This window comes from Ictalurus furcatus, chromosome 13 (genome assembly GCF_023375685.1).
Source record: "Ictalurus furcatus strain D&B chromosome 13, Billie_1.0, whole genome shotgun sequence".
NCBI lineage: Eukaryota > Metazoa > Chordata > Actinopteri > Siluriformes > Ictaluridae > Ictalurus > Ictalurus furcatus.
Genome location: NC_071267.1, coordinates 770,224 through 795,407, shown reverse-complemented (window position 1 = coordinate 795,407; position 25,184 = coordinate 770,224). Strand labels below are relative to the sequence as shown.

At 41.4% G+C, this 25,184-nt stretch overlaps 2 protein-coding genes across 8 annotated transcripts in view; both read right to left on the bottom strand.

Moving 5' to 3' along the window:
- Nucleotides 1-25,184, bottom strand: part of LOC128617180 (uncharacterized) — a 96,554-nt gene that overhangs the window by 38,780 nt on the left and 32,590 nt on the right. For all 6 annotated transcript variants that reach the window (XR_008387529.1, XR_008387530.1, XM_053640217.1 and 3 more), the window contains exons 10-12: nt 11,252-11,326; nt 10,537-10,629; nt 10,177-10,260 (exon numbers count right to left, since the gene is read on the bottom strand). Coding sequence is in view for 4 of the 6 variants with exons in the window: in XM_053640217.1 (XP_053496192.1) it covers nt 10,177-10,260; nt 10,537-10,629; nt 11,252-11,326 (252 nt within the window). In the remaining 2 variants the exon portion in view is untranslated. The remainder of the gene's footprint in view (nt 1-10,176; nt 10,261-10,536; nt 10,630-11,251; nt 11,327-25,184) is intronic.
- On the bottom strand, nt 11,242-18,530 carry LOC128617194 (uncharacterized). Of its 2 annotated transcripts, none has more exons than XM_053640242.1 (7): nt 18,357-18,530; nt 17,779-17,892; nt 16,931-17,018; nt 16,734-16,829; nt 14,566-14,658; nt 13,966-14,040; nt 11,242-13,312 (listed from the first exon to the last, which is right to left on the bottom strand). In XM_053640242.1, exons 1-7 carry the CDS (start codon nt 18,375-18,377, stop codon nt 13,158-13,160), a joined length of 642 nt encoding a protein of 213 aa, XP_053496217.1. In that variant the 5' UTR covers nt 18,378-18,530; the 3' UTR covers nt 11,242-13,157. The 2 variants fall into 2 exon arrangements, with proteins under 2 accessions (XP_053496217.1, XP_053496218.1); XM_053640243.1 differs by having other exon boundaries at nt 17,779-17,877.

The window sequence follows — 25,184 nt, the reverse complement described above, 5'->3', positions numbered from 1 at the left end:
GTGTGGGTCTGGCACTACTGGTGTTTCCGGTATCACAATTTGGTTAATAGCACGCAAATCATGTACTAGCCTCCTCTTCTCTGAGTCAGGTTTTCTAACTAGAAAAATGGGGGTATTGCACTGACTTCGCGTGGCGATTAGTACTCCGGCCTCTACCAATCCGTGTATTGTGGGCCGTATGCCTTCTCTAGCTTGCACTGACAACGGATACTGTTTCTGGTAGGGCAACCTTGCATTCTCTTTTACCTTAATCTGAGCTAGGTCGGCAGATTTAACCAACCCTACGTCAGTCGGATGTTTTGTCCATAGCTGTTCTGGAATAGTTTTCAGTATTTCCTCATTGTCCTGATCTTTTGCTGCCTTAACTGCCATTTGTAAACCACTCCGGTCCGTGCTTGTGCATATGCAGACACTAGTGGCCACGGCGGTATCAACTGCTGTTACTGAGATTCGCACAAACTTTCCATCAGGTGACTTGTGCAACGATGGATTGGTAGTTGGCTTCCACTCTTTTACTTCTTTTGCCTGCCCTATCATTGGCTCTACATCTTCCCGTTCCAGGCCTTTGGTGACCATGAGTGTGACATGGGGCGCTGTCCCTTCCAGCTGATACCAGTTAGTGATTCTATCTGGGAGCTTTATCATAGCCGCCACTCCCTGTGGGCCGCTTATTATTTCCATGGTTTTAATGTCCATTACTTGTCCCTGTTCCATGTCCTCCCAAAGCTGAGCATATTCCTCGTCTCGTCCACCGTCATCATTTTTAATAGTGCAATATAAAGGGGCCTCCACTTCTGTGCAATCGGGCCGCAGGTACTGTAACCATGGTTTCCATTCTGCGTATCTGTGCCAGAGTTCTGAGTTAGCTGGATCGGACATCTCTAGCCAGTACACCATCCTCACATTACGGGCGGTGCTAGGTGGCTCGTGCAACAATAGGAATTGTGTGGATATTGATTTGGGGAACGTCACCCAAATCCCAGTCGCCTCGCACTGTATCTGAGCTCCCAACTTACACAGGGCATCACGTCCCAGTAGGTTAACAGGCGCTCCTGGCGAATATAACAGGGGTGCTTGTATTGTCACGCCATCCAGAGTTAGTTCTTGAGGCTCGGTGAATCGTAAGGTCTGTATTTTTCCTGAGAAGCCCATAGTTTGAATAGCCTTACAGGTGAGGGGGAGCTGTGAACCTTCTTTCCCTATACTTGAATATGTAGCTCCAGTGTCGATCATAAAAGGCGCTTGCAAGGTGTTTCCGATCGTCACTGTAACAGTTGGCTCTTGTTCTGGGTGCAGTGTGGTGACGGACTGCATGAGCTCCTCTCTAGGCCTCCTCAACTCTGGCTGGGTCCCGGCTCCCCATAGGGGCCATACATGGGGCCACCTTGGGGTACTGGGGGTAGCGGTTGACACCGAGGTGGCATTCCATAGCTGTCCGGCGCTCTCGGTCCAAGCACCTGACCTCTTCTTTCAGCCCTATCCACGCGGTCTCCCCAAGTTGGTCGTGGGACACGTGGACAATTTCTCCTGAAGTGGCTAGGATCACCGCATCCCCAACACCCTTCAGTTGCCATATCTGGTCTTGGCAAAACTCGACCCTGTCCGTATCCTCGTCCCCTCCCCCAGGCAGGTGGCATTCCCGGGTGCATGGGGGCCCTCATATGATATATGTAATCCCTCTGGGCGGGGTGCAGCATAGTAGTCATGTGTGGGACTTGCTGTTGTGGGTGGGCCTGGTATCCACTGGCCAACAGCATAGGGTCAGCCTGTGCTGGGGCTGATGCTTGTGGATGGGGCACCATTACTGCCGCTTGTTTAATGTGCTCCCTCCTCCGTTCCTTCTCTTCCTGTTTAGTCCTGGTCAGTTCGCCGAGCTGTGCCTTACAGAGTTGGCTCATTAGGGTTTCAGTGGCATCTTTAGCTTCTTTTTTCAGCTTTCTGTGTTGCTCCACGTGATGGGTCACATGTGCCAGAAATGAAGCCCATTCCATTGCGTTGAGCCCCACCACTTCCTCTAACTTCTTCTGTACCTCCCCAGGGAGAGCCTTCTTCAATAGCAGTTTGAACAATCCCACACTTGCCACTGAATCGTCCCATTTGGCACCCGTTTCATCCCTCCATTTATCTTGAAACTTTTGTATGAAGGTTATCACGTTTTCTTCGTCTTTCAGTTTTATATTTTCGAGCTTCCCAGGGTCCATCTTAGCTGGAAACATACTCCTCACAGCATCCCATATTTCTTGTCGGTACAGGCCAAACGGGATGGCATCAGCCTTGGGGTCGTCTATCAAATCCCTGTGTTCTGCCCCATCGAAAATTTCTTCAGCCCGTCCCTTGCCCACTGTTTGGCAGAGAATGGCTTTGATATCGCCTATCGCCAGGTGCTGTCCTGATGTTTTTTCCTCAAACTGTGTAATCCATTTCTGCCCCCCTTCACACATGTTGGGTAGTCGTTGGATCAGGCCCGTTAGGTCCATGAAATTCCAGGGTGCATAATGTAGGGCTTTTCCTTTAACCATGAGGGGCATTATCTGACCTGGGGGTGACCCCCCAACCTGAGTAAGGCTGGGCTCCGACTGGGAGCGGGCATGCGCCAAGTACGCTGTGATACCAGGTTCGAATCTCACTGGGGGCTTCAGGCTTGCCCTGCTCCGTAGTGATCTAGCTCCTCTAGGCTCCAAGTCTTCCTCCTCACTGACGTCTTGTTCAACTTTTCCTTCGTTGTCTGTGTCAGTCCCCTCGCTCTCAGTCCCCACTTGTTCGTCCAGATCCATGTCTGAACTTACTTGCTTCTTCTTCTGCTTGTGATATATTAGGACTTTTGAGGCCTTACTCAGGCTCTTCACATGTTTTCCTGCTGACTGGTTCAGTGCTCTTCTCGACCTCTGTGATTTTGACTCTCCCAAACGGGGCTTGTGCGCATACTTATTTTTCACAGCAGTCGCCATTTGGAACGCTTGACCTGCGAGATTTTTCAATTCATCCATTTTACCCACGCCGTATGATATCCCGTCCTCTAGCCGTCGAATCCTGCCCTCCAATTCCTTATCCTCCTCGATAGCATATGGGGAGAGCACCACATCCCCCTCTATACGGACCACCCGCCCCACATTGTCTCTCGGCTCACTTTTTCCTCCTCCTGTGGTATGTGGAGCCCCTCGTGCTCTGTTTCCACCCTCGTGCCCTCTCTCGCTCCTACGACCTTCTTGATTGCCCCTGGTCCCATGCCCCTCCTGCTCCTGTATTTCCCCCAGTCTCTTGTCTTTTTGCTTGTGCACTCTCGGCAGTGACCCTGGCCTCGGGGTGCTAGTGCTGGGGGGAATCTCCCCGTGCTCCGGCCACCGAGTGTGGGTCCAGTCTTTCATATACTCCTGTAGTTCCCTGTCCCTCTCTTTGTTGCCTACCTGTGGGAGGTCCAGCCGTGGGCTTTCGCGCTCGACCGGGGTTCTATCCTCGTATTCGGCAGCTCCTTCTTCCATTTTGATAGGTTCTCCATCCTCCCGCATGCGATGCCTCATTCTCTGGTATCCGGTGAATGTTCCCTGTATGTCCACCTCAGTTTCCTTCCATTCATCTTCTCTGTCTTCCAGGTCTTGCATCATGTAGAGCCCGGCAGGTGGGGCACTTCCGACAGGCCTCGCTGGAGGATGGTACTGAGGGTTATATGAGGGCGGGGCCTCGGCCCATTCCTTCTGAACGGCCTCTTTTATCTTTTTTCCTAGGCTTGCTTCCTTTTCTTCTTTCTTCCGTATCACCGCCTCTGCTCGTTCTCTCTGCCGTCTATCCTTCTCCTTCTCCTCTTTCCCTGCCTCCACAAACCAGTCCACTATCTTCTCTGTCTTCACATATTTCTCCCTCAATCTCAAGCCTTTTTTCTGTTCATTCCATACAGCTAATCTCTCTTTCATTATCTGGCATAGCTGCTCATCAAAAGTACCTTCCTCGGGCCATTTCCACTCACCACTAGTCTTCTCACTCCATTTTTTACAATAATGCCTAATGTCCTTCTCATCTGTACAGTGTTTGCTTATCACCCTCTCTATCGGGCTCATCTTTTTCTTACCTTCAGCCATAACTCTGGCCATGTCTCACACCTCTCAGCCCTTAGAGTCTGTTGTACATGCCCCCTAAATCCACTAAGTTATCCCTCACAGCCAAATGTTTTCCTCCTACCTTGTCCTGCTGTTCCAGCCTGCTTAGCCTATCTCGTACCGATTTATGCCCGCTTTTCCCTTCCGTCCGTACTCAGCCCAGCCAGCCTCCCTAGGGACTCACATACACTCAGAGTACATACATTCAATCAATTTACTTATGACGATTAATTAATTAAGTAAATGCTTCAATTAATCTTAAGTTTAACTGTTTCACACAGCTTCACACAACGGCCAGTCCGGCAATTCTTACATGTTTACAATATTCTTAGACATAATATTTACCTATTCAATATTACCCAATTTTGGGTAATTAAACAAAAATTAAATTGTATTATTATCTGTCATTTAACTGAACAACACCTTCATAATTTATGGAATATAAAGGAAAGGTCCCAATGGACTGACTCACTGATTTCTCAACAATTTTGTTATATATTACTGGTCTAGAAGTTCTTATTCACACAATGGGCAGTCTGACAGATGCCTAAAATATTTACAATGTTCTTGCATGCTCCCCCAATTTTTAAAACACTCACACAGCAGTTATTGATACCAATAAAATTATAATACACACAGCCCACAGAAAGTCCGTACCAGATTCAAAACATTAAAATTTATTAAATACATTAAATTCATTAAAATTTTTAAAACAAAAAACTCACACTGTTCTATGTTACTCAGCTCAATCTGAAGTGCGCACACACACACATTTTTCTTCTTTTCCTTTTTTTCTTTCCACACAGACGGCAGGCCTGCTTGCGCAGATAAGAACAGATAGGAACACACACATACACCCCTTTCTATCAACAACGCCGGCAAGCTCACATACACACATTGTATTCCACATTATTACACTTATTTATGTTACTACATGAAGTTTTCAAAGTATAAAGCACCTCCATACCAGCTCCGTATGCATGAAGCTTACAGTCATACAAATTAAATCCAACTTTCTCCAAAAAAAATTTTCTTTTCTCTAAATCTTATCCAACTTATCCAACGCACATATCTCTTTATGTATGGAGCTCATGTTCAGAGCACTAATAAATACATTTTTCCCTGTCTCCAAAACTTACACGCTCTCACACCGCACTCATATTATAAGCACATATATTATAAGCACAAACATTTGTTAGTACACATTCCATTCATACACCGGGCACGCTGTATTGCGCGACCCGGACCTGGGCCCCAGGATTTATTTTCCCCTCTCTATCCAGCCCTGGAATCTAATCTATCTATCTATCTTTTATCTAATCTTTTTCCAGCGGTATTAGGGGTCCCCACCAATGCAGCCGCCACTAGTCTGCTAGTCTAGTCTAGTAGCCGGTATCTGGGGTCTGAGGCCTCATTTTCCACCTGCTTCCTATCCCAGCCCTGGAGTATTTCTCTATTTCTCTTCTCTTTTTTCTACCTTTTTCCTACCTTTTTTCCCTTCCTCCAGCGGTATTGCAGGACTTTCACTCACACAACACATATACCATTTCATTACACAGTCTTATGAACCTTATACAATTACAAAACGTACAATCTTCTACAATCTACACTTCGCTTACCTCTTCTCACTCACTCAAGGTTCTTTTGGAGACCCACTTAGTCTTTCTTCCCACCCCGGGGCTTCCCAATCGTAACAACAGACCACTAAAACAGAGCTTTGAAATAACAGGCGTCTGCAATGCCTTTTCCTATACGGCCTGTCTGTTGCTTAGAGAGCGAAGTCCCACGGGAGAGATTCCAGACATATAGATCTTAGCCCAGTCCCATCTGGGGTGCCAAATGTTGGCTCAAATTTAGCCTATTACCCAAAAACACTTAAAATTCAACATAGAAGCCAATACTCACATCTACCTCTGAGCCCAGTTGGAGATAGAAAAAAATACACCAGCCGTGAGTGAGAAGAAGCAAGGGTCCAGCTTTATTGTTCCATTCCACCACACGAGATCCACACCGATGAGAATTCTCAGAAGTGATCCCAATACCCTGAGCTTAAGCTCCAGTATTTATACTGTATTTACACACTAAATAACCCAGATGTTTCAAGAAGACTATGATCTCACTACCAATAGGGTTAAAAAAGAGCTCATTTACCTTACTGTTATGTTCCAGCAAAGGGCTATTTCACTTACACATAGAATTGAAACCAGGGGTTTTAATTTACACATAAAATCAGAACCCAGGCATTTCTAATAACCCAGAAAATAAAAACCCAGAGTTTTGAATTACACAGAGAATCAGAAACCAGAGTTTTCAGTTACCTAGGGCATCAGAAACTTCGTTTTTCATTTACCTAGGGAATCGAAACCAGAGAGTTTGAATAACCCGTAAAATAGAAAGTGGACAAGACTAAACAATCTAGAGTGACCTTGGTCTTACTGTTATCTCGCGGGGGGGGGCAGCTTGACTCAGCCACCCTTATAAATGGCTCCTCATGGTTCTTTCTTAAAATTAAGGCCTTCCTTGCGAGACAAGAACCCTCACCATTTGAGTCATGAGTAAGTTTACATTTTCCTGTATTTCTAGTTTATAATTTATTTTCATATTTGCACTATATTTCTTATTTTATATATATTTATACTACTTAAAAAGCGGTTTACTGTACTTCCAACTTCTTAATATCATTACAGTTCTACTGTCCTGCATATCCTACTATTCTGTTTTTTTATAGAGAGTTTCTCTATTACTATAAGATATTTTTAAAGTTATTCATGTGTGTGTATGAGAAAGAGAGAGTGTGTGTGTATGTTGTGTCTACTTGCCCGCCCTTGACTGTACGAGCGTGTGTGTGTATTAGCCCTCCTCAGCTCAGCTCGTATACCTCTTTTTGACTTTTTTGACTACTACTGCTCTTAAAGATCTTTAAAGTGTAATTCCAATTTGTCAATGTCCGCCTAATCCCGCTTCTATGTGTCTAGGTGCCCGTCTTTTCTTCTTCTCCCCTTTGCTGGACGCTAGGTCTCCCTTATGTTTATTTTATGACATTTTTTATCCACAACAGTAATCCAGTACACGTTTTCCAATTCCATATAAATAACAACGCACTATTGGAACCCCAAACCTGCACAGCAGTGGTAACTGAAGCTGGTCAAAATCAGACCCTTTCAGCAGGACATTCACAACCATGCACATGGACGCAACATTTCTAGCTGTCTAACCCATTGCATTACTCACAACTACTGAATGATAAAACCACTCGGAATGATTAGATACAGCGGTGCAAGGACCATTCAAGATGCTTTGGACAAACATCTCACAGACGCCAATACTCCAGAAATGTGCTTACAGAGGCCACAGTATGAAGCTCTTGGGGTTCTCTTTATATCTCTGAGGATTAAACAGTCTGAACTTGGGCTGAATTTGCTGGAACGCACACTCCTGAGAAGAGAAGGTAACTGTCTTGAAGGCTCTCCATCCTTCTCACTGGAGAATGGTGGATTTCAATTATAACCCTTCCCAGTCTGATTAGCAGCAACAAATCTCTTCTCTGAGGTCATGGCTCATGTCCTTTCTCCTTGGCATGATGTGCTCCAGAACCCCAAAAACCCATAAGCTCTGCTTTTATAGAGGTAGTCACACTTCTTGATGTTTCTTGATATTTCATCTGTAACACCAGGCTGTTCATTACTCTCTTAATGATCATGGAAGTAGGAAGGGTGTATTTATTTTTTCCCCACATAGTTTCTGAATTTTGGTTTACGTTTAGGGAAAAAACGACTACATATTTAAATCTGTTGTGGGTTTTTTTTTTTATCATCATCTAAGGTTATTTATTTGTTTATAGAAGTTGGTGAGGACCACGCAACTGTTATTTAACCTGAAAATAAATAAGAATAGAATTGAAGGAGGGTGTACTTTCTTTTTCCCCATGGCTGTAGTTACAGTAAATGTTGTGGAATATTTATGAGAACAATCTCCAGGACAGAGTAGTTTCCATTTTCTAGCTTCTTTTATATTTTTTTCTCTTTATCTTCAAGATGGTAAGGGAATGACCGTGTACAGCTCCTACAGAATGCAGTGGATGTAAAAAGTTTACACACCCCTGTTAAATGGCAGGTTTTTGTGATATAAAAAAAAAAAAAACAGGATAAAATCATGTCAGAACCTTTTCTACCATTACTGTGAAAATTTAACCTATTAATTAAAGTGAAACATAATAAGAATCCTTTTAGGGGGAAAAAATGAAAAAATAAACAAGTAAATAAATAACTTGGTTGCATAAGTTTGCACACTAAACTAAACTAATACTTAGTTAAAGCACCTTTAGATTTTATCCCAGAATTCAATCTTTTTTGGTAAGGTGGTAGAAGACCCGCTGCCTCCCCATTGAGATTGGCTGAAGAGGGTTTGCCTGGGTCGCCCGGGCAATGGTGTATGATGTTGAAAGACCCGTAACACCCGATGACCCCAGGTTACGTCACAGATGATGTGTCTAGGTTGCACCTGCAAGGTGTGTGTAATATCATGCTGAAAGGTGAAATTCCTCTTCATCTTAAGTGTTTTATCAGAAGCCTTAAGGTTTTACGCCAAAGCTACTCATTATTCCCTCCACCCCGATTAAAGCCCCAGTTCCAGCTGAATAAAAAAGCCCCGATGTATGATGCTGCACCACCATGCTTCCCCGTGGAGACGGTGTTCTTTTCATGATGTGCTGTGTGTTGTTTTTTTTAGCCAAACTTATCTTTTGGTATTCTGGGCAAAAAGTTAAACTTTGGTCTCATCAGATCACTGGACATTACTCCACATGGTCTTGGGAGATTGGATGTTTCTTTATTTATTTATCTTTTGGTTAAAAAGGTTTCCATTTTGCCCCCCTACCCCATAACATAGATTGTTGTCACATGTAGGGAGCAACCAGAACTTGCCTGAAAATGCTGTAAATCTTTTAATGTTGCTGTAGCCGTTTCCCCGGGTCTTCTCATCAATTTCAGAGGGACGTCCTGTTCTTAGTAATATTTTCTTACTGTAATAAAATTTTCCCCACTTGTTGATTATTGCCTTTACAGTGTTCCATGGAATATCCAATGCCTTGGAAATGTTTTTGTGACCCTCTCCTGATTGATATTTTTCAACAATGAGATCTCGTAACTGCTTTGCTTTGTAAGCTCTTTGTGGTCCAGGGCTTTTCCAGATGGATGTTACCAAGAAGATGTCAGGAGAATCCTACAGGAACAGCTGGACTTTATTTGGGGTTAATCAGTCACTTTAATTGATGTCAGATGTACACTAATTAGTATTTAACACGAGTTTGAATGTAATTGGTCAATTATGAACACTACCACATTCCCAGTTATAAAGGGTGTGCACACTTATGCAAGCTGGGGATTGGAAGTTTTTTGTTTTTCGGGGTTTTTTCCTTAAAATGATTCTTATTGTTTTCACTTTAATTAGCAGTTTAAAATGTCACAATAAAGGTAGAAAAGGTTCTAACATGATTTTATCTTGATTTCATTTTCTTACATCACAAAAACCTGGAAATTACTGACTGTTACACAGCACCTACTCGATACTCCTTCCATAAATGCTAAAGAAATGTCTCCTAACAGAAACCCATATCAACAATTACAACAACAATCAACAATAACAACAATATCAACAACAATCAACACTCAACAATAACAGCAATATCAACAATACCAATGAAGCTCCACTTGTGAACGAGCTATTACTACAGAAACAATAACTTTCAGTATTGCAGTGAGTGCATTAATATAAACATTTATGTTACAGTCATAAATACTCAGGTCCGTACTGTTCTAGAAAATGAATCAACACTTTCTGATTTGAGAATTCACCTGAGCAGTGGTCTAATTATTGTAACTAACCTCTGATAAAATAAAAATAATGTTACTGTTATTCAGGTAGTGCAGGTCTTATGTATGCTGCTTAATATAACACTGGATTTAAAATTTATGTTTAGTTTTTAAGTTTAAACCACTTCCTTTGAATTGATCTGAATTTATTAGTTTTTTTAATCATGCTATTAAAATAAAAAGTATTTGAAAAGGATGAGAAAAGTAATGAATACCTGAGAAATAATTTAGATCTATAAACAGTGTTATCACGGTCAAGATTTGGAGGAATGCAGTCGCACAGGTCAGCGCGTCACGCTCTACAAAGTGAGAAAAAGTCACATTTTTACACAAGTGCAATCACGACAGAGTTACTGTATAAACAATTCACCACAGAACTGCAGTAAAAACACTTTGAAAGATAAAACACATGGTTGTGCTTTTGTACTGGATTATTCTTACCTTCTTCCTCTTGGCTTCCTGATTAACTATTTAACATTTATAACTTCTTTTGTACATGAAACCATGTGAGGACGATCCAGTGGAAAAGCATCTCCTCTACCAATAAACAGTACTGAAGCAGGACTGGTACTTACCTTTCACATTATCCACAAAGACATAATGGACGTAGATCGACGCTGATGCAGTTAGAACCTCCAGGATCATCATGAATGATATCTGGAGTAAATCTGCAAAAACAAACGAGTGTTTTTACACACTTCACATGACACATCTCTCACTGGTCTTACTGAGGTTATTAAATCTGCTGCACGCTCCGTACCAGGATTTCTGTACTGCAGTGTTAGCGCAGTGCTAGCAAGCTACTTAACTGTTGATACAATACCCAAATCTGATGGAATATACCATCACAAGCATGATTTTATTCCTCACTAACATTATCAAGTTTTCCAGCCAGAGAGAAGTGAGAGAAGTTAAAACAAATTAAATTCAAACTAAATCTACAATCAATTAGAATTCAGTATATCATGCATTTTATATGAACACAAAAGTGAAATGTGTTTAGAATCATGTACATTTGTGAAAATAATACATTTATTAATGTAAACATTTGAATTCACTGTATTCCTGACCAACACACAAAGTCTGTATGTAAAAGTTTTTAGGAATGGAGTTGTGTGATCAGTTAACTGTTATCTACACATATAGAGTTTTAAATAATGTAATGTCTGTGGACTGAAGATAAAATAATATAGTTATGAACGCATATTACATCTAATGTAATGTAATGTTGGACTGGCAAAAATAAATGATCTAAAATGAGTCAAATAAAGAATTATATAATGTACTTACACACACGTATACAATTAAAATAACAGTAAAAACAAATCCATGCCAAAACTGGAATTAGTGCCAACATCAGAAGTCCTGAAAAACAGAGAATGTTCATTACATTAATACAGCACTTTGTTTGAGAAGGTTCAGATTTAATCTGAAATTATTATTTGTGTCTGTAATTGTGCTGATGAAGCTAATATGCTCCAGGCTCATCAGATACACGACTAAAACTGAAATCTTGTGGGATGAGACTGATTTTAGGGTACTGTATGTAAGTGTTAGTAGGTCTGGACAATGAGGGAACAAAATATAGAGAATATGTTTAAATATTTAAAATATCTAGAATTTAAAAGCTTTAGTGTGTGAAATCAATTACATTACATCTACACATGCAGTCTGAATGTTTTATATACTGTATATAATAGTCTTTAGGATAAGACGTGCTTGGGAAAATATAATAGTACATTTAATGAAACGTACATGTCAATCAAATATAACATTACCTGCAAAAAGTGGTACTTACCTGGATAATCTCCATATATCACTATAATAACACATATTCGTAGAAAATTGCTGAGTTCTATAACATTGTAACTAAAGCCTGCTTCTTCTCATAGAGTCCATCTACAGCATACTGTATTGGAAAATAGAGGATCATTAAAAGGTTATTTCAGAGGTCTGTAAGGCATTTTTAAAGAGCAATAAATAAAAACACATGAATGGTATTTATATTCCAGGTATTATGGCAGCTACCCGAAACAAAAGGTAACATTACAGTTATACACCAGTGCTGTTATTCCAGTGTAAGGACCTGTGTAACTACGATGTGTTAATATGGAAATACAGCAAATTACAATATGCATTTACATGTGAATAATTACAGAACTGAATTATTCACTTGTTGTGAAAGATAAATAAAATACCATGAATAGTATAATGTTGTCCTCAACACCGGAACTGTGGTCATTTTATTTATTTATTTATAAGCATTAATTCTATATTGTTCCACATGCCATGTGTTTAACCCTCATCACCTGCTGCAGGTTAACAAATTTAAATTTGTGATCAATCAACGACCGACGTTTAGTAGTTCCTACTCAGTGTGTCTCAAGATCCCGTTCCAGAACCTTCACAATAACTGTTCCTCAGTGGTGGAATGAACTTCCGACCTCAATCCGGACCGCAGAATCTCTCCATCTTCAAAAAACAGCTAAAGACCCACCTCTTCCCTCAACACCTAACCAACCCCTAAAATAATGATTATTTTTAAATTATACCTTACACCTCTACTCTGTGCACATTGCTTCTTCTGGAACTCAATTAAACATCTTGGACAGTAACTCTACTTGTACTGTTCTCTGCTTGATAGATCATTTTGCTTGTATTTTCTCATTTGTAAGTTGCTTTGGATAAAATCGACTGTTAAATGAATAAATATAAATAATTAATGTCAAAATCTAAAGTTTTTTAAAGGAAATAAATACACAGAGATGTTGAACAGGACATCGTCAGCAGGGAAGTTATTTTAGAAGTTATTTTAGAATTATACACAGAGGCGTGTCTCAGTTATCCTCGATTTTGATCTTGAACTTACAGAAGTACTCTGAAGTGTCTATTAATAAATAAATCCTGATACCGATTCACTATGTCATGGAATAAGAGTAATCAGTGTAGAAACTCTGTTGGGGAGGGAATATAGTAAGAAAAGCACAAACACAACCCTTTTTTCAGGAATAAAAGGGTGACTGATTAAGTCTGTGTGAAATTGTTTAAAACATGTAATAACATTTCTGGAATGTATCTGTACATTAATTCTATAATGCAGAACTCTCACTCTGTTGCTCTCTCTCTCTCTCTCTCTCTCTCTCTCTCTCTCTCACACACACACACACACACACACACACACACATTTAAGAAATGTTTAATATGAAAAAAATAATAAATGCTTGAAACACTTACCAGTAGTGATAAGATACAGAATATACAGAAGAGTCAGAAATAGCGCCAGTAGCAGAAATATCAGAAGAATCACTTTCCAGCCAGTGTTTACATTATACCGGACTTCCACAACAAGAGCTAGACAATAACACAAGCAAAAAATAATGTTAGTATATATTACACAAATACATACAGTGCTTTGTAAACAAAAATATGAAACACTTTGCTTAGAGAAATACAGCAGTAAAACATGTAAAGGAAATAAATAATATAATATAATAAATTAAAATAAAATATTACAGTTTTGGATTTAGGGATCATTCAAGCGGTAGACGTTATCACATCAACTGCAGCAAGAAGCCTTAATAATGAAGTTTAAAGTTTTACTCAGATGAAGCAAACTGCACTGGAGGAGAGCTGGAACAATTATAATCCAGTCACATATATAACAGCAGTCACATTCAAACAGCTCTGTCTCGTTCTTTTTTAATAGAGCACAATCAGACCTGGGCATTTAAAATGACTTCTCTACCCCAAGCAAGGGGTTAAACCAAAGTAATATCATTTTCCCAGATGTGACAAAAGATAATAGACCAAGACGCTGATACGGATAATTACCTCCTGACAATGACTTTAATTTGTGTCTTAGAAATTATAAAAATAGAGACTAATTCTTTTTATCTTTTCCAAAGACATGATTTTCAAATCATTTTACTTTCTTATCTTTTTACTTCATACAAGAGTGAAATAAGATCCTGCAGATGGTAATGGTGTAATGGTTTGATACTCACGTGAATAAACAACAACAGTTATCACTGTATATTGTAGTAGAATTGCCAAGCGGTTAATTAATTGGCGGTGATAACCTGCAATATAATGAGGACACAGTACGTACTGATTAGGCCAGTGTTTCATAAATCCCACATTATAACTCATTCCCAGTTTCAAAAAGCCTAACTAAAGTAATCCTAAACACTGATGACCTGCTGGTGTTTCCAGAGATACCAAAATACCAAAAAAATAAATATTTAAATGACTTTATCAGACATGCAGGCCTTTATACACACCTGCAGCTGATCCCGTGTCACATTAAACAGCCTCCAACAAAGTGCCAAATCTAACACTTTACAATTAAATGTAATGGCAGTGATACTCAAAAAGTCATTATTTCCTGCTCTGTTATGTAACATTACACAGTTTCTATAAAGAAAACTAGATTAAAAAACAATTTATTAAAGGATTATATCTAAAACGTGTTTACTGCGAATTTAAACTGCAAATGGATTATTCTTTCAGATTTGTAAATTATGTAAATATATAGATATTTACATAATGCCAATAACTGAGAAGTTCTCATAAGACCACTCATCCATGAGATCATCAATTCATACCTTCAAATGTTTTCAAGTGGAGAGCAATCCAAAGTAGAAAAAGGATCCGAACACCGTTCAGTGCTGAACAAGTTGCTGCTTCTGTAAAAAACCCTGGAGGAAAGATCAATGAATTAATGAATGTATCACAGCCAATAAAGAAACTGTTTATTAACCAACACCCCACTGAGTTTAATACGACACAATAGTGTCTTTTTATTGAATTACTATTACTGTCAATTATTCCATCCATGCATTTTCTGTACCGCTTATCCTACAGGGTCGCGCGAACCTGGAGCCTATCCCAGGGGTCATGGGGCACAAGGCGGGGTACATGCTGGACAGGGTGAAAATCCATCACAGGGCACACTCACACGCCCATTCATACACTACGGACATGATTGGACACACCAATCAGCCTACAATACATGTCTTTGGACTGGGGAGGAAACCCCCACAGCACGGGGAGAACATGCAAACTCGAACCCGCAACCCTGGTGGAGGTGTAAGTTCAACGTGCTAACCACTTTATTTTTTAAAGATGTTAATGGCACCTCTGAATTCATTTCTTTCATGTCTCCTCTTTGGCAGTACAGCGGTGTGTTCTCTATCATAATACTGATGGAGATGGGGAGACAACAAGGGGTTGAATATCTTTAGGTCACAACCATATCCTCAGTTCTCTGGGGGCACGAGTGAGGTATCTTCACGTTGTCCCTCAGAAACAATATTCCGTTACACCAGCCACCTGACACGTCAGTGATGTGCTGATAACACTGGGGATGAATGTAGGATAAGGTTCCAGTAAAACCTGAGCCTCGCCCCGTAGAAATTGCATACATGATGGGTTTACCAGCATGGTTATCAGCGTGGATGTCACTAATGCACTTTGCTGAAGCCAGTTCCAGCAGCATCACCATATTCAAAGAAAGTGCTATAAGATCTAACTGATCCAGAGGATCGAACAGCGGTTCTGATAATACATCCAGCACCACAGACAAGTCCCTTGGAGTGAAAGCTTTAGACTGTAGTGGAGTCGAGGAGCCCCTTTCATCAATCCTGTTCCGCAAAACTACATGGCATGCTTAAATGGCAGCCAGGTATACCTTAATGGTGGACAGGGCTTTGCCCTTATCTAGCAGTTCCTGTAGGAACGGGACACTGGAAAGCAACTGAGCCTGAGGCTGTGCACCGCTCCTCAACCAGACGCCATTTGCAATTATAGTCTGATCTCATAACTGATGCTTTCGCATTCTGAACGGTCATGATAACACTTTCAGGTAACCAGGCTGTGGTGAGATTGAACCTCTCACACACCAGGCCCAGAGCCAGACCTTCTGGATGAGGCTGAAGTATTTCCCAGTGAGTCTGAGTTAGGAGATCTCTGCGTATAGGGAGGGGCCACAGGCGCCACAGAGCAGTTGAATTATGTCCTCCAGTCACTGCGTCTCTGCTTCAAAATTAGCCTCATAGTATAGAACCCAAAATGGCTTACCTCATGAGGTACCAGCCTTATCAGCCTGGCTTCTTTGTGCCACACTGAGGTTGAAGGACTTCTTAACCTATGTGCCTCTAGGCTCTGAAGGCTTGTGTGGGCCCTGAGTGGACGCTTGAGATGATGGCTGTGGCTTTGGGTTCCGGTAGGCCGGTGAACAGGCTATAGACTGAACAAAAAGGTGTCTGGGAGGGAGCTGTTTGTGTCATAGGGAGGCACAGTTTAAGCGCTATGCATTGTGGCCACTACAGGTCTAAAAAGACCTTTGGAGGTCCACAGGAACATCCAGCAACTGCATCTTTTCTCCATGGGAGAGGATTGAGAGGGTGAGCCATCATGCTCTCTTCTGAGAGACCATCAGGGCCATAGTTCTCGCAGATGCTTGAAGAACTACACATCTGTGAAGGCGCAGTCAGAGGTCTGTGACCACTCACACCTCATCTCACAGTGCTGGGCTGGGTGAAGTTGTCATTTCTTCCTCCTGTTCTTGGCAGCCATTTTCCCTGATGCTCTGGCTTTGTGGCCTGTGCAGAGGAAATTAAATTTTCTCCACTCCGTCCTCACTAGCCGTGAACAGATTAAAGTTCTTTTGCAAGATGAGGGGCAGGTCACATTCACTGACCAAGCTGAGAACTTGCCCTGTGAACAGATTTGCTGAGCCACCAGCAACGCTTGCTGTCTAAGTGATACTTACCGTCAGTAACACCACAAAAGATGAAGACAATGGCCATAGTAATATTAGGACAAAGGACATGTCCCAATTGTATAGCTAGGGCTCTTCTGCTGTCATCTACAAACACAATAAAGAACATTTTGTATTAAGTTTACTTTATGAAGTCGAAATGTAACCTTACCAAACTTCCGAAGTGATAAAATGAAGGTCAGACTTACCATTATTTTTAAAAGATGTATAAGAGAAGTATCCTAGGATAAGTGATCCAATTACAAATCCGAATGCACATAAAACAAAAATTCCAACCTGCATAGAGGAAAAACCTGCGTAGCACATATTCATATTTAATATAATATACATATAATATTTCATATTACAGTTAAAATGCTTTTTAAAAAAAATAATAAATAACTGTCATCATAGAGCAATCAGTGGACATTTTAAGGGACTGATATCACGCAGGAATAATGTGCTTACACATAGAGGATAGGTAGCGCATGACCTCACAGATTGTCAGGTTGGCTAGCGTCTGTCATATCACAGTATGATTTCTTCTAAAATATCTCCGACTCCGGCTGAGAAGAGCAGCAGAGGAACAGAGTTCCACCGCAGCACGTCAAAGAAAGACTTGTACCCCTCTCTAACACACACACACACACACACAGCATTCAGCATAACACACACACTGAACTGAAGTATATGAAACACGATGCATTGTGGGTAATGACCTCAACATGGCGCCCGAGTCATTTCAACCAATCAGCAAGCGTTCCTGTGAAGAGGCGGTCGTTCCTGTGCATCATCATTTTGGAAAGAATAAACACCCCAGGGGTAAAGCGCTAGGATTAATGCCGAGTGTGTGTGTGTACGTGTGTAATCACTGTATGAGGTAGGGCAGCGTGTCCCGTTGTGAGCAAATCTGGTGAGTGTCATGTCGAAGTCAGAAATCACCTACACACACACACACACACACACACACACACACACACACACACACGTTCACATCACACGTTCTCGGAGGAAACCGGAGAGCCCTGAGGAAACCCACACGGACACGTGTGTGTACCTGCAGTGCATTAGGTCCTTCTCTCCGCATGTGTTCGATGATGGTCTCCACTCGTCCTCCGTCTCTCATACGCACCGACGCGTGCTTCAGCTCCGGAATCTGCAAAAGAACAACCTTTAACTCTATTAAACCCATTTTATTATAACCACACGGGCGGATCTTTACTGTAATAAAGATCAGTTTTACATCCGCTTTCACACACCGCCCCCGACGCCGAGCTTTATTACACTTAATAACGACTACAAACTACAATAAACTACACCTCAGGTCAAATCAAATAACTAGTTTCATTTATATCATAAATTTCCTCAAAACCAGAAAACACTAAATGGACATCAAAATAAGTGAATAAATAATATTTAAAAAATAAACCTAAAATAAAATAATTAAATTAAAAATAAATAAATAAATAAATAAATAATAATTTACACGCTCTAATACACATAACTAATGTATTTTTTTCTTGTTCCGCCCGTATACCGACAAGCCCCGCCCCTAACCTACTAGCCTGTAACTGTAATCGGGAATACGGGTGGGGAAGCGCACATTTTTCCCAAACAGCTAGCGACGACTCTTACCATTTTCAACAAGATGTTCATAGCTATGCGCGTTCGTAAAGATGAAAATTACTGTTTATTTATTTATTTATTTTATTCACCTCACAGGAACATTAATAATGAGGCGGAATTTAATAATAAGGTGGATGTGTAAATAAAGCGAGCAAAACGGGGTTCAAAAGGACCCGTTAGGTGGCCGTGAATTTCGCCTAATCAAAAGAAGAAAAAATTAATAATTCTTTTTTTTTTTTTTTTACGCCTGTCTAAAAATAGTACCCTGTAGAAAAATTAAATTCAGGTGTACAATACAGTTCTATAAGTAGATGATAAATAACCTTTTATTTTATTTCTGGTCATTTATAAAGTGTTATACAATGGAACATACATTTATTTTTGAGATTTTGGGTTATTTGGGATATGCTTCTAGCTCTAGCTCTACTGACTCTGCTCTCTGTTTGGTCAGTCGAGCTATATGACATTAAATATGACAGGAAATTAATATTATATATGATTTATATAGGCTTCTTGGTATTTGATGGGGCCCCTGATTCCGTGGAGCCCTAAGAGGCCGCTTACCTCGCTTATTGGTTAAGTCCTCCCCTACTGCCACCTGACACAGTACATATTATAGAAATATATATATATATATATATATATATATATATATATATATATATATATATATATATTATTATTATTATTATTATTATGTACGTTTTGTATGAGAGGTGCTATATAATTAAAGATTATCATTATTGTTGTTATTATTATTTACGTTTCTTATAATGAATACATGTTTTTATTTCCATTAGGATTCCATACATAACATTAAAGACAACAAAAAAGCTGTAAAGACACATCATTCATAAAATCACAGAGAAACATGTTTTATATATATATATATATATATATATATATATATATATATATATATATATATATATATATATATTATGAAGCATTATCTACTTAAGGGAGTTAAATTTGTGCATTAGAATTCAGTCTGTTCTGTTTTTTTCCCCTCCCTTTCCCCCACACTTGTCTAAAAATGGTCATTAAGGTACGGATGACGACTTACTTATTGTATCAATGAAACAAATACAATAAACGAAATAAACAATTTGGTACATTTGTAAAAAGAAGGAACGCACTGGCGAGCTCAGCATCATCAAAAGGCCTGGAAGAGCACAGAAGACAACTGAAGTGGATGATCGCAGAAATCTTTCCTTGGTGAAGAAAAACCCCTTCACAACATCTAGCCAAGTCAAGAACACTCTGGAGGAGGTAGGCGTATTATTTAAAAAAAACAGGAAAAACCTGCGTAGCACAAACACCAGAGTTATTAAAACATTATAACACTGTAATATCTGTGAGGAAATAAAGAACAACTGGTGATATTTTAAAATACTTAATCACATCAACTTACCAGTGGACCTGTTTCCCTAATAAATACATTTTTATATTACAGTTAAAATGCTTTAAAAAATAAATAAATAAGTCATCTTGGACCAATCAAGGGACATTTTAAGGGACTGATATCATTCAAGAATAATGCGCTTACACATAGAGGATAGGTAGCGCATGACCTTACAGATGCTGACGGTTGACTAGCGTCTGTCATATCACAGTAAACCAGTAATTACATTTCCCATCCTGCACTGCGGCCTACAAACATGGCCGCCATGGACCGCAATTCCCAGAAAACTTTCTAATCATTCATTCTAAATCACACACACCTGCATCCAATTCACAGCACTCACTCCACAGTATAAAGAGACTGCTTCTACACAATGACTTTGTGAAGTATTACGTTCAGCTGCCTAGTCTCTGTCGTATGTCCAAGCCTTATATTGTGTTTGCTTTTGGATCATTGACCTTTGTTTACTCTGTTTACCTCGATTCTCTGCCCTGCCTAATTTTGCCCGTTTGCCTGATCGCCTGACCTCTGCCCGTCTTTGTTTATTGATTTCTGCCCAATCCTTTGGACTTTGTTTAATTAATCTGCCATACCTGCAATAGCTTCTGTCTCAGCCCCCATTACGTGACAGCGTCACTGTGACTGACAGGGGAAAGTGTCATGGATATGCTGAAATAGGCACTGGACTATGATTCCCATCAGCCACTGCACCGCACACGATCCCATCACATGATTGTTTGCACCTGTTTTAATGTTTTGGTTAATTAACACTTGTGTATATAGTCACGTTTTCCACAGCGCACATTGTCTTGCGATTGTTTATGTTGTCATCTTATGGTTATGTTCCTTAGTCCTGACATGCGTTCGTAGTTCTTGTTCTGTCTGTCTGTTCTACTCCGTTTTCATTAAACTTTACTCTACACTTCTCTCCATTACATGACCCAGAGATGTATCCAGAGATGTAAGTGGATTATCATGATTTTAGTCATGATAATCCACTTCCAACGTATTTTAGCACTCAGCTCTGGGACATCTTTACATGATTTGTACATTAAAACAGTGACTTACCCAGCTGCTGCACTACCACAGTTGTGTTATCTGAGAATGCCCCAGAGAATGCTGAACATGTATACAGCCCTTTATCGTCAGTTCGGACATCCTTCAGTCTCAATGAGAAGTTTCCTTTGTTTCTTTCTTCAGCGCTGAACAATTCCACTCTGTCCATGTATCTCTCATGGGACGAGTCTGTGTGGACCTCACCATGTTCATAGAGCAGCACTAAGATCTCTCCATCCGTTTTCCTCCATGAGACCTCTTCTATATTTTCCGCTGGGATATGTGAGTCTACAGAGCAATTCAGAGTGATAACTTCACCCACATACGCAGATATGACGTGGGCTCCAGACACGATCAAACGCTCTGAAAGAGAATTACATAAAAAGAATTTAACTCCTTTTTAAATCAAGTATTTTTTTTTACAAAGCATCATGTGAATTAGGTGAAAGAATTTACCCACCAATCTCCTTTATTTCAATCAGAGTTTCATCAGAGTCATGGTTTGTGTAAACAGCACACTTATAAACTCCTGCATCTTCCCGGGTCACGTTCGTAAGGAAGAGAGAGAAGTTTCCCTGAGCGATCTCCTCAATGAAGAAATGAGCTCTCTCACGATAACTCGGGTTCTGAGACTCCGGATGACTCTCTCCGTCCTGCCACAAGTGCACTAGAGTTTCAGAGTCACTTCTTTTCCACTCTATTTCCAGTTCTTGCATTGGTAGAGGAGTCTCTACAAAGCAGGGCAGCATCACTGAGAGTCCCAGCTGGACAATGAGAGGATCAGACGGACCATGGACATGGAACCCTAAAGTGAATAAAAACTCAGTTAAAAGGCATTGACCTAACATTGTTTGTTCTTCCCAGCCAATGCCAGTTTCCTTCATCCTTACAAAAACATGCCACTAGGTAAATGAAAGTGCAGTACTCCTCCCTACAGAACCAAAAGTTCAGGGGGTGTTCCATCTGATCCACTTGATTTTACCTTCCCCGAAAACACAGTGTGCTTCATGCTGGATAAATTTGTTTTTTGTTCAGCATCTCATGGATTAAGAGTTAGAGTTAGGAGTTAGGGTTAGGTGGTAGGGTTAGGGTTAAGCATATAGGAGGAGTCAGATCAGGTCCAACTCCACTCCCTGAACTTTTGATTCTAGGACTATCTTTAGAGATGGGTTACTCTAAATTGCCCCTAGTTGTGAATGAGTATATGTATGTGATGGCCTGAGATGGACTGGAATAACCTGATTGAGACTTCTTAAAAGTAAGCAAGCTGTCTGTGTCTGGGAGTTCAAGACAGTAAAATTGGTTGTGTTCTCTGGGTAGGAGTGGTGACGTTACTCTCTTCTCTATCGTTCAGAGTGATATTAGCCCTGACCCACTTGTATAATTCCTATGTGAGGATGCTATTTATCGATTGCAGCTCAGCATTTAACACCATCACTCCAGCTGAGTTGGTAAATAAGCACACCCACCTTGGCATCAGTACCTCCCTCTGCAATTGGATAATGGACTTTGTCACAGACAGACCAGCGTCTGTGAAGCTCTGCAACATGACTTCCTCCACCCTCACTCTGAGCACTGGTGTTCCACAGGGCTGTGTACCCAGCCCTCTCCTCTATTCCAAGTACACCCACGATTGGGTTCCTGCCTATGGTTATAACACCATAATCAAGTTTGCAGATGACAACACAGTGGTTGGCCTTATCAGCACTGACAATGAAACAGCCTACAAGGTCCAGCACCTGGTGGAGTGGTACACCAATAACAACCTGGCCCTCAATACCCAAAAAAACAAGAAACTTATTGTGGATTTATGATGGGCCACTAAAAGTCATGCACACACCTCTATTTACCAGAGGTGTGTGGTGGTGTGTGGAGGTGTGTGTGTTCCGGACCGCAGAATCTGTCGATATCTTCAAAAAACAGCTAAAGACCCATCTCTTCCCTGAACATGTAACTAACCCATAAAATAAATAAATAAATAATCAACCTTACTCTGGCTCTTACACATCTACTCTGCACACTTTGCTTTTTCTAGAACTCAATTGTAAATCTTGTACAGTAGCACTACTCGTATTGTTCTCTGCTTGATATATCGCTTTTCTTGTATTTCCTCATTTGTTTATATAGCAGACACTTTGGATAAAAGTGTGTGCTAAATGGATAAATGTAAATGTAAATTTACATAAATGGAGAAGAGGTGGAACGCATGACTAACTTCAAGTTCTTGGGAGTACATATCTCTGATTATCTGACCTGGAGCATTAACTCCACTGTGTCATGATTTCCCCTCACACACAGATAAACCTGCTCTGCTGTTCACCACCTATAATGAGCAGGCAAATAGGGTGACCTCCTACCCAAAGCTCCAGCCTGATACCCGAGAAATGGTCTTCTCTGCCAAGCTTCAGCTGGAGGTCAATGTGCCTCATCTCCAGACTTCCAGCATGAGACCTATGAGGTGGTCTCACCTGTTGAACACTTGTCTGAGGTCAACACGGCGATCTCCTCCTCAGAGCTTCGGCACTAGACCCATGAGATTGTCTCATCTCCAGAGCTCCAGCATAAAGTGAAGTTCCGGCTAGAGGTTGACGAGGCGACCTACCAAGCCGCGTTCCTGTCCCAGGTCGGAGATAGCCTCGAAAGCCGTGTTCCTGTCTGAGCTCGAAGAGACAGCCTCGCAAGCTGTGTTCCTGTTTCAGGTTGAAGAGACGGCCTCAAAAGCCGTGTTCCTGTCTGAGGTTGAAGAGGCAGCCTCCAAAGCCATGTTCCTGTCTGAGGTCAAAGAGACGTCCTCCTCAGTGAAGTTCCTGTTAGACGCTAACGAGGTGACCTCCTACACCATGTTCCTGTCTGAAGGCAACGAGATGGCCTTTCAAGCCATGTTCCTGTTCAAGGGCGATAAAATGGATAACCAAGTTCTGCTCATGCCTGAGTCTGCTGACACGGCCAACCAAGTTCTCCTCATGCCTGAAGCCAACATCACGACTAACCAATTTATGGTCATGCTTGCGACTGACGACACGACCAACCAAGCTCTGTGTACATCTGAGTCTGCGGACATAACCAACCAAGTTCAGCCTGTAGAGTCGATGGAGAACGACTCTAAGCCTCTCTGCATGTCTGAGCACGACGCTCAGCATCCCTATACAGCTGTGGACGCCACTCAGCCTCCCTGTTCAGCTGAGGAAGTTTCTCCGCCTCCCGTTGCAGCCAAGAGCTCCACTTTGCTTCCCTTCTCTTCCTCAGACATCGCTACAGACGTCGATCCACTTTCCCTCTCTGCTGAGGACATCGCCCTGCCTTCTTGTTCTGCTGAGGACCTCGCCTTGCCTTCTCACCCTGCTGAAGATGACGACCCAGCTTCCCACGTCTGGGTGCTGTCTAGTGACCCTGGCGAGCCTGTCCCAGCCTCTTGCCTGCCCCTCAGTTCCCTGAGAAGCCTGCCTTTGGATGCTGAGGGGCTGTGAAGACATTTTGCCCAGAGGGCCAGGAATGCAGTAGAGTTTTCTGGCGCTCTGGGAGTAGCACCTTTGGTGGGGGTTCTGTGACAATTTACCCTCGCGCTATGCGCTGGAGCACACAGTGCGCTCCAAAGTACAAGCATGCGGTTCCGAGTTTCAGTGACACTGACTTTGTTTACTTATGACACATGCATTTGTTGTGATTTCTGTCCTGTCTCCGCCCCTCATTGGCTGTTTCCCGTATGTGTCATTATTAGTCTCAGCTGTTTTGTGTTGACCCATGATTACATTTGTCATTTAAATCCCTCGTGTCTCTTTGTATTTCACAAAGTATTATGTGAGTTTTCCATGTACTAAGCATTTCTTGTTTCATGTGTTATAGTTTTGATCTTATTCTCGCCCTCGTTCTCGATTCCTGTTTTGCCATGTTTACGCCCGTTTGCCGATCGCCTGACCCATTGCCTGTTTTTGACCACACTATTGTGTCATGTTTTGGATTTGTCTTCCTGCCTCTCTTTAATTAAACTCTTATCTGCATTTGTATCTGTCCTAACCTCCATTACGTTCAATTACATGACAAACTGTGGTCAAGAAGGCACAACAATGCCTTTTTTTTCCTCAAGAGACTGGGCTCATCTATCTCCACAGATCCTGGTGAACTTTTATTTCTGTGTCATTGAGAGCATTCTGACAAACTGCATCTCAATGTGGTACAGAAACTGCTCAGTTACTGACAAGCGAGTGGTGAAAACTGCTCAACATATCATCGGTGTCCAGCTCCCAACAATTACAGAAATCCGCAGTAAAAGATGCCTGCAGAGGGTGAGAGGCATCATCAAGTACCCCTCTCATCCCAATCGTGGACTGTTTACCCTCCTCCCAACAGGGAGGCGCTACAAGTGCCTGTACTGTCGC